The following is a 16458-nucleotide window of genomic DNA, read 5'->3' on the forward strand; positions in this document are numbered from 1 at the left end:
TGCATAGGAAAGGAGAGGGGGGGGAATCTAGAAAGTTGGAATATCCCACAAAATAGGATTGGATAGCGGGATTGGAAAGGGGGAATACCGCGTCTCGCCATTGGGTGTCTCTTCCCCCACTCCCTGAGGACCACTCACTCAGGTGATCCTCCCACATTTGTCCACCCCGAGCGTTTGGATCCAAAGATGACGGCTGTTCCCTGGCCACCTGTTCAAGGGATCGCCAGAGTCTGTGCAGTGAAACACCCTCTGGTTTCTTACGGTACTCAAGTGACTAGAGAGGTACCTCATGGCCAGCTGCAAAAGTAGTTGCCTTACTGCCTGGGGAACCGCCAGTATCCTGAGGTTCCCTGGAGCAGTTTCTAGAGGTTCACTTTATAGGAGGCCATCCTCCCAATAGAGCCTGTGCTTCCCAGGCTCATCTTGCCCTTCAAACTGGTAAGCAGTTTGCCTGCTCAAGCCTTCATGAGAGGGACCCTTTGCACCTTGCTGAAGTCTGCCCTATAGGGTCCACCTTCTGCCAGCATAGTCTGCAGATCAGGATGGTCTCTAGGATCCAAATCTGGGAATTCTCTAACTTCATCCTGAGCCGGAGGTGGTGTCACTGGGGTGACCTTAAGCTTTTTGAGCCTAGGAGCTGGTTTCCTACGGGACGGTTTGGGCTTGGGGCCCTTTGAAGACTCTGGATTTCTCATTGGTCTCTTGAGAGAGGTCCTTCAGGGTGTGTGATGAATCCAATGGAGTCATCACTGATACCCTGGCAGTGACTGCCTCCCATGTGGCCGGGGGATGGCAGCCACTAGCTGATCCTGACCTTGGGGGCAGCTATACGAGGTAGATCAAATTGGAGGAGACAATCTCTGGGGTGATGCAACCTCATGGCCATTGCCATACCGCTACACCTCCCCCTCGAAGAATAGAAAAGATTCTTCCCACCAAAGCATATAAACCAAACTTACAACTTTGGTCTATCATGTAGAAGTAACAAGAATGCCTTATCAGTTCCATGTATTCATCATCCAGAACTGCTTTACCATCCAGACATGTTGAACGTGATTAGGCAAATATTTTTCATCAAACATCAACAATGGACTCCTTTTCCCAGAATCGCCTGTATACAGGAAAGAGGAGAAGAGCTGTGTAGAGCGGAAACAGCTTCAAGCCCAGTGAGTGCTCTAGTCATTGGCCAAAAACACCTATGCCCGGAAAATTTAAAGACTGGCAGCCTGGTGTCAAAGACTGATGCTGTTGACGAGAGAATGGTTCACCTCTCTGCGAGGCTCGAGGTCCCGAACAGGTGTGGTGGAGCCGTGTGGCTCACGGCAGAGGAAGAAGGGAAACCCTGCGAGAAGGGGACTCGCTGCCGAGATGCCAGGAGCCAGGAAAAGACTCCTGGTCGAAAGCAGACACTTATCTGCGGGAGCCCAAAGCAAAACTGGCATGCTGAAGGGAAGCCCAGGGAGACGAAGGGGCAAGTAAGCAATCTTGAATTGAAAGCAAGGGGAGTACTTTCCCAGTACCTTCGAAGGAGCCCGAGAACGCCGACAAAAGCCGTTTAAGACAACCGAAGGATAGTGGGGAGCCTGGGTCATATCGGCGACTGCGCCATATGTAAATAATAATAAAGCAGACTGAACAAGATAAATCAAAGAGACTCATTGTAAGAAGGGAAAGTGCATTGAAATCAAAGCCCCCTTGCCAGTATGGTATGTGAATGCATGGAATCCAAATACATGGAAACACTGAATTGAGTTATATATCAAGAGGATAAATTATCCAGGCATCCACATGGGAATACAAAAAAGAAGCCTCGGCAGGAGAGTATACCGGGCAAATTTGCAAATGTGTGGAAACGAGAGGTCCTAAGAGAGGATATATGGGCTGCATTGGCCGGAGGAGCAGGAGCAAAATCCTGCCAACAGAATTCGTAAGTGAATGGAATCCTACAACTTTGTGTGACAGTGCCATTCTGGGCCAAGAACACACAAGGAACTGTTGTATAAAGAACGGTTTATGGTAAAGAGGAATCCTGGGGAAACTAGTCACCCTCTGGAACAAGGATTTTTTAACCTTAAAGAACTGAGTTGGAACTACTTATTCTTTGTTTACGGCCAATTTTTCAAAAAGCATCAAAGGTTAAAGACATTTCCCTTTTCACCTTTTTGTTTAGTTTATAGTGAGTGTGTCAGAATAGAACTTTTGGACACAAAGGCGGTTTTGATTTTGACATCCTGATGCAGACAGATCCTTAGTTTTGGGTTAGGTATGCAAATTCCTCTTATAGCAGGATCAGAGAAGCCTTTTCCCCAAATCTTTTATTTTCAATAAGTCTTTTACCAAAAGCATGGCTAACTTGTGTCCGAGTTTCATTCCTGATTCTTCACAGTGCCCTCTCTAGTCTTCCTTGTTTGAGCCCTTGTCTTTCGACTTGGTGGCTCTGCTGTGTCCGAGTCAACACCCAAGACCTTCAGGTCTTTGCCGAGGAGCATAGTGCCAGGCCCCTCTGCCTGGATACTGACAGGAATTCTGACAGTTCGATCATTGCACTTCAGTTTGACAGGTATTATGTGGCACATTGGATAGGGCCTCCTGTAAGTTTAGTGGGTCTCAAGGCAGCCATAGCTACTTCCTCTGAGCTGAGCAAACTCATCAACCACAAACGCTGGTCCCAGAGTCTCTAATGGCATAGGTTTCTTGGTCAGTAAGGAGAACACTGTCCTTTAACCTTTTTTGTTATCTGGAATGGAATTGTAGATATCCTGACTCTGTTGTTCTTAGGAACCATGGGACAGTAAAGTAACTCTAACCTGAACTCCAATGGGTTCTTGAGCAAGAGAGTGAAAGTTGGCACCTGTCGGATGAGCCTCTCTCGCTTGGGTGAAGGCTAAGGAGACAGACGGGACCTCCAAGGGTTTGCCCTTACATCTGGGGTTGCCTTTCACATGGTCACCAGACCCACAAACCACACATTTGCCAAAGGCCTTTTGGAATTGGGGTTCCTGGTAACATTCCTTTGGTTTGTCTCCAGAGGTTTCACTAGCCCTAGTGAATTTCTCATGGTGTTTTTGGTTTATTTTTGTGGGCTTCTTTGGATGGGTTGTTTGTGGATTTCTATTTCGCTTTCCTTCTTGGGCTTCTTCCCCTCCTTGTGAGGAGCCCCAGAATCCCTGTGAGTGGCCCTATCGGCCACCCAAAAGTAAGCAGCTATTGCAAGCTTCTTGTGGCCTAATTCTTTTGAGTCAGCCAGGTGCTGTCTCAACTCTGGGGAACAGGCACAAAAAAAGGCTTTCTAACATGAAAGGATTCTTCATGCCATCAAATATTCTAATGTTTGGCCTTCAATCCCACCCATTTAGGTTCTTAAGGGATTCACACATCCAGGTTGCCCAAAGCACACATCCTCCTTTCTATGTTTCCTAAACCTTTTCAGATATTGGGAAGGGGTCTTCCCATATCGGGCTATGAGGGTTTGTTTTACCAAGCTGTAGTTCTTCCTATCTGCAACATCCATCTCCAGAATCACATCACATCTATTCTGGTGGAGTCTAGAAAGAACCCAATGAAGTTGGTCAACAACACTCACTTCTTGCATGTTGCATGCCAACTCAAATTTCTTAGGTCAATTCAGTCGTACTGACTCACCATTTCCTTTGGCAACTTTGGTTTTCTGGTCTTGGTAGCATCCACAGCAGAGGACCCTAAAACTGAAGAAGAGTTTTCCAGAGACATCCTTCTCATTTCTAACTCATGTTTCAATTCCTTTTCTCTTGAGTTCGAGCTTTCTATGCTCTAATTGCAGTTTAATTTCCACAATTCTTGCTTTTTGCATTTCCAGTTCCAAAAATATTTCGGGGTTTTAGGCGTTGGAGGGGGACTTCCAACTGTTCTGGAGTCTTTCTCCAAATCTAACTCTTCCTCAAGATTTGCACTTAAGTCACAATCTACTTCAATATCCTCACTCAGTTAATATTTGATATAGGAGATACAGGTTTACTTTGGGACTTCTGAAATTCCATCAACACTTGAATCAATTCAGATTTGTTACCCTTACAGTCCAGGCCTTTCTATTATACAATTCTTGAAGTTGAGCATGGGCCTCGTGCTTAGTTTTCCATGTTACTCCTGATTAGTTAAGTTACACAGACTTTGTCAACCAGCCTTACAGGACTCTGTGTATCCAAAACTACGCAATCCCACCGCTGCCACCACTTATGTAAAGTGTTTTTACAAAAGTGCTGTGCGAGTCTGAGACAGCACTTGGGAAAGCCCACCTTGGGTGAACAGGGTTACACTTCTTAGATTTATCGTGAACCACACAAGGGTTTGGTAGAATGGTGAGCAGCCAGGCTTAGTCTAAGGAGGGAGGAGGACTGTAGCGAGGTACAAAACTCCCAGCATACACCTAGTTCAAGAAAACACTGATACACTTAGAAGTTATATAAAAAATAGGTATGTAAGAGTTGAAACTTTCAAGTCAAGTACTACAGCACAGTGATACAATAGAATAACAAACAACTTTATAATCCTAGATGAAAATGGAAGAAATCTACGATTGTAAATTTGTTCTTTTTGGTCCAGAATTTGGATTAGTCTTCCAAAGACTTCATTTTCAAGAACCACTTTCACTTTGCAACCTAATGATTGGTCCTATTGTAAACCCATAAATGCAAATAATTGAATCGCCTAATTTATTCTTTTTATTAGCATTGCTTTTCATGTTATTGCCTCCAATTGGAAATATTCCAGTAAATGATCTTCTGATGCTTGTTAATCTGTTTATAATCCCATGCTGTGCATATACTCCAACATCTAGTGGTAACCGCAGAGTATTGCATATTGTCTTTCGAGGATCAAAAGGGGACGTCGACATGGGCGTGCCTGTAACACTGTCTCTAACGTGACGTTTAGTGTACCAAAAATCCCTCACCTGTCGATGTCCCTCAGATTGTTTTATTCCGCCCAGCTAGCTGGTCACCTTATGTGAAGCTCTTACCAAATTGCAATCATGTTAAATTTCCCGACCTCTGGTCATATTTATATTCTCGTCCCCTCCTCGACGATTGCTTCCTGAACCACCGCAGAAGACAGCAAAAGAACACACTTCGCCCTGCTGGGGCTCCGGTTGACGCTGTCGACCGCGTGTCCGGGGCTTCTGGCCGGCCTATACAGTAGGGAAAGTGGGGTCTGAGGGTTTCTATTCTTTTCAAGAATGCCTTTCCTTTTGTCATCGCTTTTAAATCCCTGAGCTAAGGACGGGACACAATTTAAATTTTGCCCTTCCTGTAAGGGAAAATTCCCATGGAAAGACGAGCACCATTGGTGCAATCATGGTCTTCCCCTCAATCATGATGAGGCATCCTGTAAGCTCGTACGTCCTAAGACGATTAAGGAGCGTCTAGTGACACAGTGGGCAGCCTCTGCTATGTCGCAGGCCGAGGGTAGCTCCCCTGCTGCCGAATGTGATGAGATAAGCGATGACCAAGGCTCCAGTTCGGACGCCATTGACCTTACATCTGAGCGCTCGCGGTCCGCGTCCGTCCCCGGCCCTGCTAGGCAGACGGGGAATGTACATCCCAGCGACAGGGACATACCTGCTACTCAGGGCACAAAGTAAACAACCCCCGGTACCGCCTCAACGGTTCAGTCAAAGCGATCCAGAGTGCCAATGGTTGCGTCTTATTCCTCAAAGGCACCCGCTGATTCACTTGATCGGCAGGCCTCCCCGAAACGGCGACAGCGGCCTGTGCCTGGGCATTCTGCAAGTAAGGGCACCAGCACCAAAAGCCACTCAGCCGTCGAGACGCCTCAGAAGAGCGTGCCAACGCTGCATCGAAATCCACGCTACCACCTAGACAGTCCAAACGCCGAACATCAGCGAGAGTAACGCGAAGATTGTTTCGGCGGCTAAACATAAAGACCGGTCTAATGTCTTAGAACAAGACTGCGTGACTTGGCCTCAAGCCCAGGGATCGTATCTCTCCAGGACTGAAATCTCCACTAGGATTAAGTACAAACCCCTCTGCATTGCCCACAAGGCCTTCTGGGGCTTGGGGCCTCAATAGCTTCAACTCTCTCTTCCTAAATACCTTCCTTCCTTCTTGTGCTCTTTGCTCATCTGCCTCCAACTCCCTCAGGTTCAGTCGTTTCTCCAAGCAACAAGTTGGTGCTAGATCTGTGTTCAGCTGGGGCCTCCCTCTGGAACAGCCTCCCTGCCTCCCAGAAACTTGAGGAGAACCATTCCCAGTTCCTGAAGCACCTCAAAACCTTTGTTTGCTTCTGCCTTTTCTCCTCCTCTTCCCTGCTGACTTGACTGAAACTGCACTGGTTACCTGGTCGCCCTCTGATATCGGGCCCAGGTCCCCTGCCCAGCCAGTCGAACACCTGCACTGCCTTCCTGGCAACCCCTGCACTTGGACTGTTTTCTGTATCCCTACAGTTCCATTACCAGCACTTGACCCCTGATGCCTGCTCTTACCCATGCACTTGCCACCTTCTGGCCTTACTTTACTTATTGTTATTTATTCTATCATCCCATGTACTGCACCTCCCTTTTGCCCCCCGCACTTTCCCTTTCTCATGCACTTGTGTCGATCTGAATGACACCTGGCCTAGTAGGATTGTTGTCTGTCTTCCCTCTTTTCCCCCTTCTTTGCCTCGTCGCGCCTTAAAGCACATGTGTATAGGCGCGTTATAAATGCCACATCATATCATAAAGACGCATTGAAAGACACCTCGAAACACCCGGAAGGACGGAAAGATTTCACTGGGAGTCCCCTATCTGTCGCTAAAACTCTGGTTGAGGATCATCAGGAAGAGCCCTTTCCTCCTCTAGCTCCTCATCTTGGACCAGAGAGAAGTTTGAAGGTTGCATGGACAGGCTGGAAAAGTTTGTAGACTTTTCTGAAAGGTTTGCTCCTAAGAGGCCTTGTGAAGAAAGTCCTTCTACACCAATAGCAAAGTTCCAGTGGACCTCTGACTTACTTCATGAAGAGGTCTTAGACCTTACTGATCAAGGGGTTCCTATTGACCCACACTTACAGGATGATCCCTTTGATGATCCCACTGATCAGACCCAGGAATAGGGGAGTAGGGGGGGGTACCACCTTGGCTGTCCCCTACCCATACCCCAGACCCTGACACCTTATGTATGGACTCCCCCTACCACCCCCCACCATTGCGTCAGGCATCACCTGTTGATGACCAGATGGCGTTTAAAGCCATCCTGAAAAAGGCAGCAGAACGCTTCGAAATTGCCACGCAGGAGGCAGTGCCAGATTCGGATTTTGTGAAACATATTTTAAAGGAGAAGCCTCCTGCCAGCCAGGCTATCCCATTATTTAATTCCATTAAGAGGCGCATTGCCCCTTCATTATTAAAACCCTCACAAACCAAGGCTGTTAACCCACGGGTGGAAGAAAATATTTTCGCCCTACCCCTACTGACCCCCTTTGTTAGGGGGCATGCCACTCCGGATTCTCTGGTGGTCATGACGACAAGGAAGAGGGGAGGTGTCCCCTTGTCCACAGGCGAGGCACCACCTGACAAAGAATGTAAGAAAGTGTACGCTCTGGGAAAGAGAATCACTACTGTGGCAGCATACTCCACCCACATGGCCAACACCACCACGCTGGTGGCTAGCTATTCGGATGTTCAATGGAACCTGCTGCAGGAGGGCCTACAGGAGGTCCCTGAACTGGTGTGTACTCACCTGCTTACAATTGTATCTCAGGGTAAGCAGGTGAACCATAACCTTCTCAAGAATACTTTAGACACTGCAGAGACAGCAGGAAGGACCATAGCCCAAGTTCCCCTGCTAAAGTGTCACGCCTGGTTGAAGAACTCCAGGTTCAAGCCAGAGACCCAGGCGTCATTAATCAACAAGCCGGTGAAGGACTCCAACCTGTTCGGCAAGGCCGTTGATGAGGCACTGGAAACAGCAAAAAAGGAACACAAGACTTACTCTAAGACCCTTTCAACAGAGAGGGGGAGGTTCTTGCTGCTCCTTTCGTGGGTAGTCCTACTATCACTCGCCTCACAACCAATATGGTTCTGAGAACAATAGGTCCTCAGGATAGGGGTCTGCCTCCTCTACCCTGTATCCACCTAGGGGACAAAGCCGTGGGAAAGGAAGGGGTTGTAATTCCATCGCCAGAGGCTCCCCGGCCTCCAGTCAGAAATGACTTTCAGATCCGGCTCCTTCTCATACCTCCCCGGTCGGGGGACATATAACATCATTCCTGCACGCATGGGAGGGGATTACAACAGACCAGTGGGTGTTCAAGACAGTCGCCCACGGTTACTTCATCGAGTTCAGCTGACCGCCTCCATTCAGACCTCAGAGATCAAGATGCCTGAGCATCCTGCAGGAAAAGGGCGCTATCGAAGTCGTCCCTCTTCTACGGGTAAACCAGGGTATCTATTAGTGTACTTCCTTGTACCCCAAAAAGGATCTCACCATGCGCCCTGTCCTAGACTTGCGACCAGCGAACACATTTGTCAAACCTCAGAAGTTTTGTATGGTAACGCTGCAAGAGATAATTCCTTTGCTTACGCAGGGGGATTACATGGCAACATTCAACATGAAAGATGCATACATTCATATTTCAATGTTGCCGGCACACAAGGTTCATGATGGAGGACAAGCACCACCAATTAAAGGTCCTTCCCTTCGGCATTGCCTCCGCCCCAAGGGTGTTTCCAAAGGTACTGGAAGTGGCAGCAGCACACCTGAGCAGGCAATCATCCACGTTTATCCTTACCTCAACAACTGGCTCATAACATGGGATTCATACGGAACATGCATGTTGAATACCCAAAAGACGATTCTCCAGCCTGGGGTATGGTATGGATTCACATGCTCATGAATATTCACTGTTGTCGGCCTGGGAATCCTCAGTAACAGAAAAAATCAGTTTCAGTTTAGTTTCTGAACTGTATTTCCTAACAACCAAATACTGATCTCTGGGGTCATACTGCCCCCTAACCAATGACTGCCGTCTACCTAAACCCCTCCTTTGGCAGCCATCCTCAGATTTTTACCGTATGTTCAAGTGTTGGGAGTCCCTGTGCTTAGCTCTCAAGCTTTTGCTGCGTTTTTTGCTTTTTGGAAGAGTTTCTCTATTTTTTTGGTCAATCGAGCCTTGTGCTCCATCGATCATCCTTCCGATTAACGGAGACCCGTTTTTGGATTCTTCAGTGCCCCTCAAGGGTGGAATTCGTAGAGTTTCTTCATGGAGGCTTCCAGAATATTCTTCAGGCCTACGCCGCGTGGACCATGACGGAGGAAAAGAACTAGGCCCTCCTTTTCAAGCTTTGTGCTGACTGCGGCTTACGGAATGTCTACGACAAGTATTCCCAGTGCCTTGACTGCCTGTACAAGGAGGAAGATTGTGCTTTTTGCCAGGAGAAGACAACTGGCACGCTGAAGGATCGTCCTAGGCGGCTGAAAGATTGGCTACAGGCCAAGGCCTCTGCTGTGCGTGGGTGGGTGCCAGGAGCATGCCTTTCTGGATCCAAGAAAGCTGAGCGGGCTTCTAAGACCTTTGAGGGCGCCCCTCCCGTGGGGGTCCAACAAAAGGCTAAGCACCGCAAGTCCACTGCTACCGGGAGCGCTGTTGCGGCGGACTCCTCAGCAGCCAGGGAGCGCCCAATGTCGCCAGCAACTTCAGTCACCAGTCAACGCTCAGAATCTTCGTCCAAGAGGAAGTCAGACCATCCGGGCAAACTCAAGGTGGCTCCGGGGTCTCCCAAGGAGAAGTCCAAGTCCAGCACGCCCTTGCCGGAGAAGGCAAAAGGGGACAGAGGCTCTGACCAGCCTTCTAAGGAGAAGGCCAACAGGACAAGTCGTCCGGATCAGCTACGAAGACCAAGCAGGACAAGGAACTGGTCCTGACAGTCAAGGTCCAGGTACACCCGACGAAGACCCCACCTTCCATCGAGGTAGTGGTGGCTTCCCTTTTGAGGACCGCAGAGGCCGACCCACAGGGCACACTTCCTGAGAGTTGGGCCTCGTCACTCTGCTGTTTGCTCCTAATACACATCCAGTTGCCTGAATGTCTGTTGCTGGGCAGATGTGGCCAGTGGCTGTCCATGATTGAATAATCACTGCCTGTTTGAATGGTGCAGATCCTTATCAATGGACCTTGGCGAGCTTCCAGTCCAGATCTTGATTAAAGGATGAGTCTTGCAGCATTCTTCAGATCACTGTTGGTGCCAAGTCCTCCACTAAGAAGAGCATTCTGTTGACGACCTGAGGACAACCCCTGTAGCTGGCAAGCATCGACTCGAGTGAATTTCTGGTGAATCCTTGATCTTCTGCTTCATCACAAGAAGCCCTTGCTGGTGCTTGGACCCTAGTACCTGTGGGAACAAACGGTCTCGACCCATGCCCGAGGGTCCGTGCCTTCGGAAGTGTTCAGGTGGATTGACAAGCTCTCGCTGTGCCGAGTGCATCCTAGGATCTTTAACTTGTACAGCAAGATCCCTGCTCCTCCATTTTTAGCCTTCTTACATCAACGGAAGCCGTCGGGACCTGCTGCTTTGTTAGTCCCTGGAAGATTGCCTGTCGTCCCTCGACTGTGGTGACTCCCATTGTAATCCGTCGCCTTCTCATTCTAGAAGTGTCCTGATGTCTGCATCTTTTCTTAATTTGGGTGTTCTACTAGAAGGTGTCTGGAACAGATACTTAAGCACAGCGACTGGCTGACTAAATCCTGCATCAGCAATTGACCTCCCCGTGACCCCCTGGGCCTACCTCGACCGGACCAAGCACGTGTCCCCAACATGTTCCGGAACCTCAGTAGTGGTCTCTGGAGAAATCTGAGTCAGGGGGTAAGGTGAAATATTTTTCTGCCCCCTACCACACCGGCCCTTATAGGGTCGCATAGGCGTAAAGCCCTGTCCCAAAACTACTTTCCTGACTTTGGTCATTGGAGGCCTAGTCAAGAATCCCTTCGTAGGCCTATCCTGGTGTCTGGGATCAAGTTAGTTTGCTTACCTGAACTTTATTTACCTTTCTGACTTTTTGATAACCACTGGTGTTGTCCAAATATCTTAATCAACCTACCTGTGAAGTATAACTTTGGAAATGATGACTTTAGGGCCCAAGGCCCCAAACCAACTTAGGGTTGTACTCACTAAGTGTTAGGGGAGCTATTTTGTGGTTATTCTAAGTTTGTATGGTGAATTTCATGCATAAAAGTACTGTGTTGCACTGGTTATTTAAGCAATTAGCCCCAAGCTGGGGTGGCATTACCACTTCAGGTAATGCACCGGGGCTCATAGTTACAGGCCCAAGCGAAGCGAGGTCCTTCACGCAGTGAATGGGGCATTACATGAAGCATTAATGCCACCCCCTCAACGAGGGGCTTATTGCTATCGGTTCTCCGGCCCGTAAGACCAAGTTACTAATAGTGTATTTTTTTTAAAGTTGCAAGACGCTTTGGCGTTTAACAACGGAAAGAAAAAAAGAAAGATGCCTGCCATGTAGGTAAGATTTTATATCAATGTTAAATCTTCCTGGCCTGTGTCAACACCAGAATTTTTTGCTTTACTGGTGGATTATTTTTCCCTATGACTTGAGAACCTTTTTCCCCACTGACAGAATCTTGGACTCTTATGGGTGTCATTTTTAAGACTCGCCATAATGTCCTTTTCATTTTATCCTCTTTGACAACGTTTGGCATATACTGCCTATTGTTGCCGGGTTGCCCTTTAGACTCCCCTTTCTCTGGCTAGCTTTGTGAGAACGTCTCTAAACTTTATTTAGGTGAGACAAGCACACCTCACCTTAAGTGGAGTGCTGGGGGAAATGCAATGTATCCCCTTTCTCAGTCTAACTGTAACATCTCTGTTGCAGGGACAAGCTTACCTTTAATGGCTGGTGGCAGTGAAGATTTTTACTAATTTGGTGCACCTTTATTGCGGGCGGTTTTCACAACCCCTCAGTAAAGGCACCCAAGAGTGCCCATTTTACTAAAATGGCCCCCGTCTTCTTTTTTCACTATTTTAGTGTTGCTTGCCCTTTCTCGTTCCTTTCCCTGACCTCCAGGGTGGAAAAATCTTGTGTCAATTTTATCTTCGGCGGGAGACCCAAGTTAAGCCTGCCCAGGCTCCAAGTGTCTATGAAGGCAGGAAGTGAGGGTGGAGTCCAAAACTTTGCACCCTTTTGTCTTCCAGCCTGCCTGCGAGAACCCAGTTCAAACTGAGAGGCTGCCTGTCCTGAAAGGACTGACAACCCCCCCATCCCCAAGTTTGAATGTTGCCAGTCTGTTAGATTGCCTGGGTATCTGTATAAAAAGTCTGATCCTGGAAGCTGAAGAGGTAGTCGACCACTGGACCGGAGTCCGAAAAGGAAGATGTGTAAACTGAGCCTGCTATTACCCTTTCTTCCAAGTGACCTGGATTCTCTGAAAAAGACGATCCCGACCCAGAGCCTGGTGAGATCCACTAGACTCGAACACCTGCATTTTGAGCCATCCCACGTCATGTTGCAACGTTGCGGGCTGCAATACCCTGGGACCTCAAGCTAGTTTGTGGTGCACAGTCTAATTCCGTATCCTGCTGACACTTTGGTGGCATCTTGCTGGACCTCCAGAGACGTGACTAGAGTCTGAAAAGTCCCCTCACCAGAGTCCTGGATCTTGCAAGTGACGAGAATCTGACAAGCGATACTCTGTCTCACTGGCTCCTGAAAAGGGCACCAAATCCACAGAGCTGCATCCAGCCGCGAAGAAACTCTTGCCTGGAGCCTTCCCTGTTGATCTCTGCTGCAGAAGCCCTTCCAGGGTCTTGTCTTCATGACCAGGAATTCAGCAACTGGCTTTTTGGCTGCAGATCCTGAAGTCTCTTCCCTGTTGCAACCTCTTCTTCTGTGCTGAGTAAACCATGTGGAGAACCTCTTGCCTAGAGCCTTCCCCATGATCCCTGCTGCAAAGGTCCTTCCAGTGTCCTGTCTTCATGATAAAGGTGTTCAACGACTGGATTTTTGGCTGCAGATCCTCAAGTCTTCTTGCTGCAACTCTTCTTCCGTGCTAAGGTACTGTTGGCTGGGAAATTTACTTAAGCCTGTGCGATTTCTGTTAAGCTTGCGAGGTTCTTGTGATTGCGGAGTCCTCTCTTGTGATTGGGAGTCCTCTCATCCAGTTCACCCGTGCCCCTGCTGGAATCCTCCTAGGGTGTCTTTCCAGAAGTCCCAGGACCCTAACTAATTTTAAAGTGAACTTACTTGTTGAACAGGCTTCCACAGGAACTCTGACCTTTGCCTACAACAGGAGCCTATACCAACCTCTCTGCTGCTGCCCCCTAGACCACTACAGTCCCTCGTCTGCCCCCGAGTGAACTTCTGCAATAGACTAGGGAAGGACTGGATAAGTAAAGGATTCTGTCTGGAAAAGTACAACAAGTGTTTAAAAGTACTTACTTGTGGAAGAGTTTGTTAACTGTAACTCTGAGAATGCACAGTTACAAAAGTGCTTACTTACCTTGAATGTGTGCTGTGCCATTCTGAAAAGTGTATATATAAGGTTAATTTACTCACCTGTGTATTGGTTGTGCCTCTTCCCCAAAAGTAAAACTGTTTGCTTCACTTTACTATTGCTGTTAGGATATAAATGTATGAGTGCACCAATTAGGTCTTGCTTCCCCTGACTTGATGTTAGCCTGTCTAAAATAAGTCTGCCTTAGGTTATACTTAACTTTACGTTGCTGGTACCTCCTTTAAAAAGTATATAGGTTTTACGTACCTTCAGTTAGTTGGGTGCCATCCTAAAATAAGAATTGCTTACCTCGATCTGTTTTCCACTGCCCTGAAAAGCAACTGTAATAGTATATTACAATGGGTTTTACCTGCGTAGAATAGCTGTGTGCCATTCTTAAAAAGTGTTCTTCAGGAGTAGCTGATCTTGGTCTGCCCGGTGAAATCCTCAATTACTTTAAAGAGTTCTTGCTTATCTTGTACTGTGTTCCGCTGAGCTGAAAAGCAACTGTAATTGTATATTACACCAAAAAGTTCTTACTCACCTAGTACAACTGTGTTATCACAAAAATTGCTATAGGTATATACTGTTCCTTGAATCTGTGTTGCACTATTCAGAAAAATATCCTGGTAACAGGGCTGGTTGATTATGTGATTCCTTTGCTATGTGTCACTGCATAACTGATAGGGTCTACTAACGTTAACTTACTGTAAAGTAATCTAAAAGTAACTGATGATGTTACTCCCAATGAATAGGTGTGACCTATACTAAATGTGTATGCTAACTTCTGGCCACTCTAGAATTACTGGTAAGTATTCAGAAAATGTTGTATGCTTTGGTCTGTGTACCTTCAAGCATTGTGGTGTGTTTTTTTTATAAATGTGTTTGACTCTTTAACCATTACTTACCCCAAGACTTAACTTGGCCTATTTGTATTTATAATTATTTTTTTTTAATAATAAACTTCTGGTTGTCAGTGTTTCTATTGAATCCCTGGTATACTAGAAGTTCAGTGTACTTTCCTACAGCCCTCTTTCGCTCCTAAAATCAGCCTGGCTGCTCTGTCTGCTACCATATACTCAAGTGGTACAGCCTTATACTAAGAGTGGAGTCCTGTACTGTCACAGTTTAATGGTTTTGCTAAGCCCTTAGTTGGACTTCAGAAAAACTGTCCTAACACCATGGAACAGTACCTTATCCCTTTCCCTGGCGGCCAGTTGGAGAAAGGGAATTAACATTGAGGGACGTGGAAGAACAGCAGTTAAGGCATTGTTGGGCTGGTAACGACACAGGAAGGGCCAATCAGATCGATTACAATCTGATTGTCCCTCGCCGGGTACTAATGAAGTATATGCTTTCTTCCTTCTCCTAAGGGTGAATGTATATTTCCGTTTTGTAGTAATTGGGTGACAATATGAGTTTTTACTTGCTTATTGTGTATTTCAAAGGCCTAATAAATCATTGTACATTTTAGTACTTAGCTGTCTAATTTGAATTATTGGTGGTGTTCTGTGTGGACTTATTTTCACACTAGACCACAGCCTTCTTGAGACAAAGCCATGCCGCTCTGCTACCTTACTTTGATTGGGTTTGAGTAGTCCCCACTGTCTCTCTGTTTACCATAATATGGTGGCCTTACAAAATCTACCCCCGGATAGGGTTTGGAAATCCATCTTGCCAGCAAGCATGGAGGAATAAAAGGGAGCTTGTGGGCGTCTCTCCTCGCACAATGAGGAAAGAGTGTGGGGCAGGTCGGCAGGATGGGTGTTGAGCGGTCCACGAAATGGATGGGGAAAGCGGATGCGGGATTAGGTAATGAGGGTGGGATGAGAAAGGGGCAGTAGATGACACAAGAAATGGGCAGCAGGAAAATAGTCTGGAGTGTAATTTGAGAAAAGTGGACTGCATAATTCCGTTATAGAAGCCATTTTTTATGGCATATCTTGCAATTCTTACCTTCTTTTGGTAGAAATTTGACAGTCCCTTTTGAAGCTCTGAAAAACAATTGTTGGTGGTACCAATGTAGACGTAGCTCGTTTCTTTAATGGTAACTGTAATTCTGCTTTGCTTGTAGTGTGGAAGGCTACTTCAGTCTTCTCCATATCCATGTTTTTTCACTACACCTCTACCAGGTTCATATTGTTTTGCAGGCCATACTGAGTGGGGAGCCAGAATAACCATATCCTCTACATATAAGCAGGCCTTCAATGTATGTTTCATACAGCAGTAGCCAAGAGGTGTGGTCGAGGGTACTACTTAATCTACCAGTAATGTATTAGTATCATTGTGGTCAATGTGGACTTTATGGTGTGCCCTATGTTAATGGTCAATATTATCATTTTTAAATAATATTTTAGGCTTGAAGATCAAACCAAGAAGCTGCAGAAGGACATGAGGAAGAGCACAGAGGCTGATTTAGGTAGGTGGCTGATGATGGGGCATGGTTAAAGATTGTCCACTGGTGATGCTCTTCAGTGTGTACCCTTTGTTATCCCCTCCTGCATATGGTCTTCTCACTCCCTACCCCCAGGTGTGACTCCTGCACCCACTGCCCTTTCCTCCCTGCCCTCCTGTCCGTGCTCCTCTTTGCACACATGTACTTCCGTCTCTGGTCTAAGGCTTGAGGTTTTCTGCGTGGTACTCTCTGCCTTGCCTATGCAAGACCCTCAAGCCTCTCCCCGTGTATTTATCGGTACCGCACCATTCTGTGCTTTCCAATTGTACCTTTTCCTCCCTATCATACGTGTGTGTTCCCCTTTCACATCCGCTTGCATGTTTCCCTCAGTGCATTTCCCTACCTCTCTGATCCAAGTTTCTAAAGTGCCTTCCATGCACGTCTTTTTGCCACTGCTGTGCACGTCTCTCCCTGACCCCTTTAAGAATCCCTTCAGACGTGTCTGCCCCTATTTGCTCACGTTTTGTCCCTTCTAATCTAATTCCCTTCGTGGCATCTAAACCTGTCTCGCATATCTCCATCCATGCA

At 47.1% G+C, this 16458-nt stretch overlaps 1 protein-coding gene across 3 annotated transcripts in view; it reads left to right on the forward strand.

Annotated features, from left to right (window-relative positions):
• BIN3 (bridging integrator 3) overlaps positions 1-16458 on the forward strand; it is a 381110-nt gene that overhangs the window by 182658 nt on the left and 181994 nt on the right. For all 3 annotated transcript variants that reach the window (XM_069617695.1, XM_069617696.1, XM_069617697.1), the window contains one exon: positions 15833-15894. In XM_069617695.1, the coding sequence (XP_069473796.1) occupies positions 15833-15894 (62 nt within the window). The remainder of the gene's footprint in view (positions 1-15832; positions 15895-16458) is intronic.

Source organism: Ambystoma mexicanum, chromosome 10 (assembly GCF_040938575.1).
Source record: "Ambystoma mexicanum isolate Mex_15411 chromosome 10, UKY_AmexF1_1, whole genome shotgun sequence".
In the NCBI taxonomy this organism is placed as follows: Eukaryota; Metazoa; Chordata; class Amphibia; order Caudata; family Ambystomatidae; genus Ambystoma; species Ambystoma mexicanum.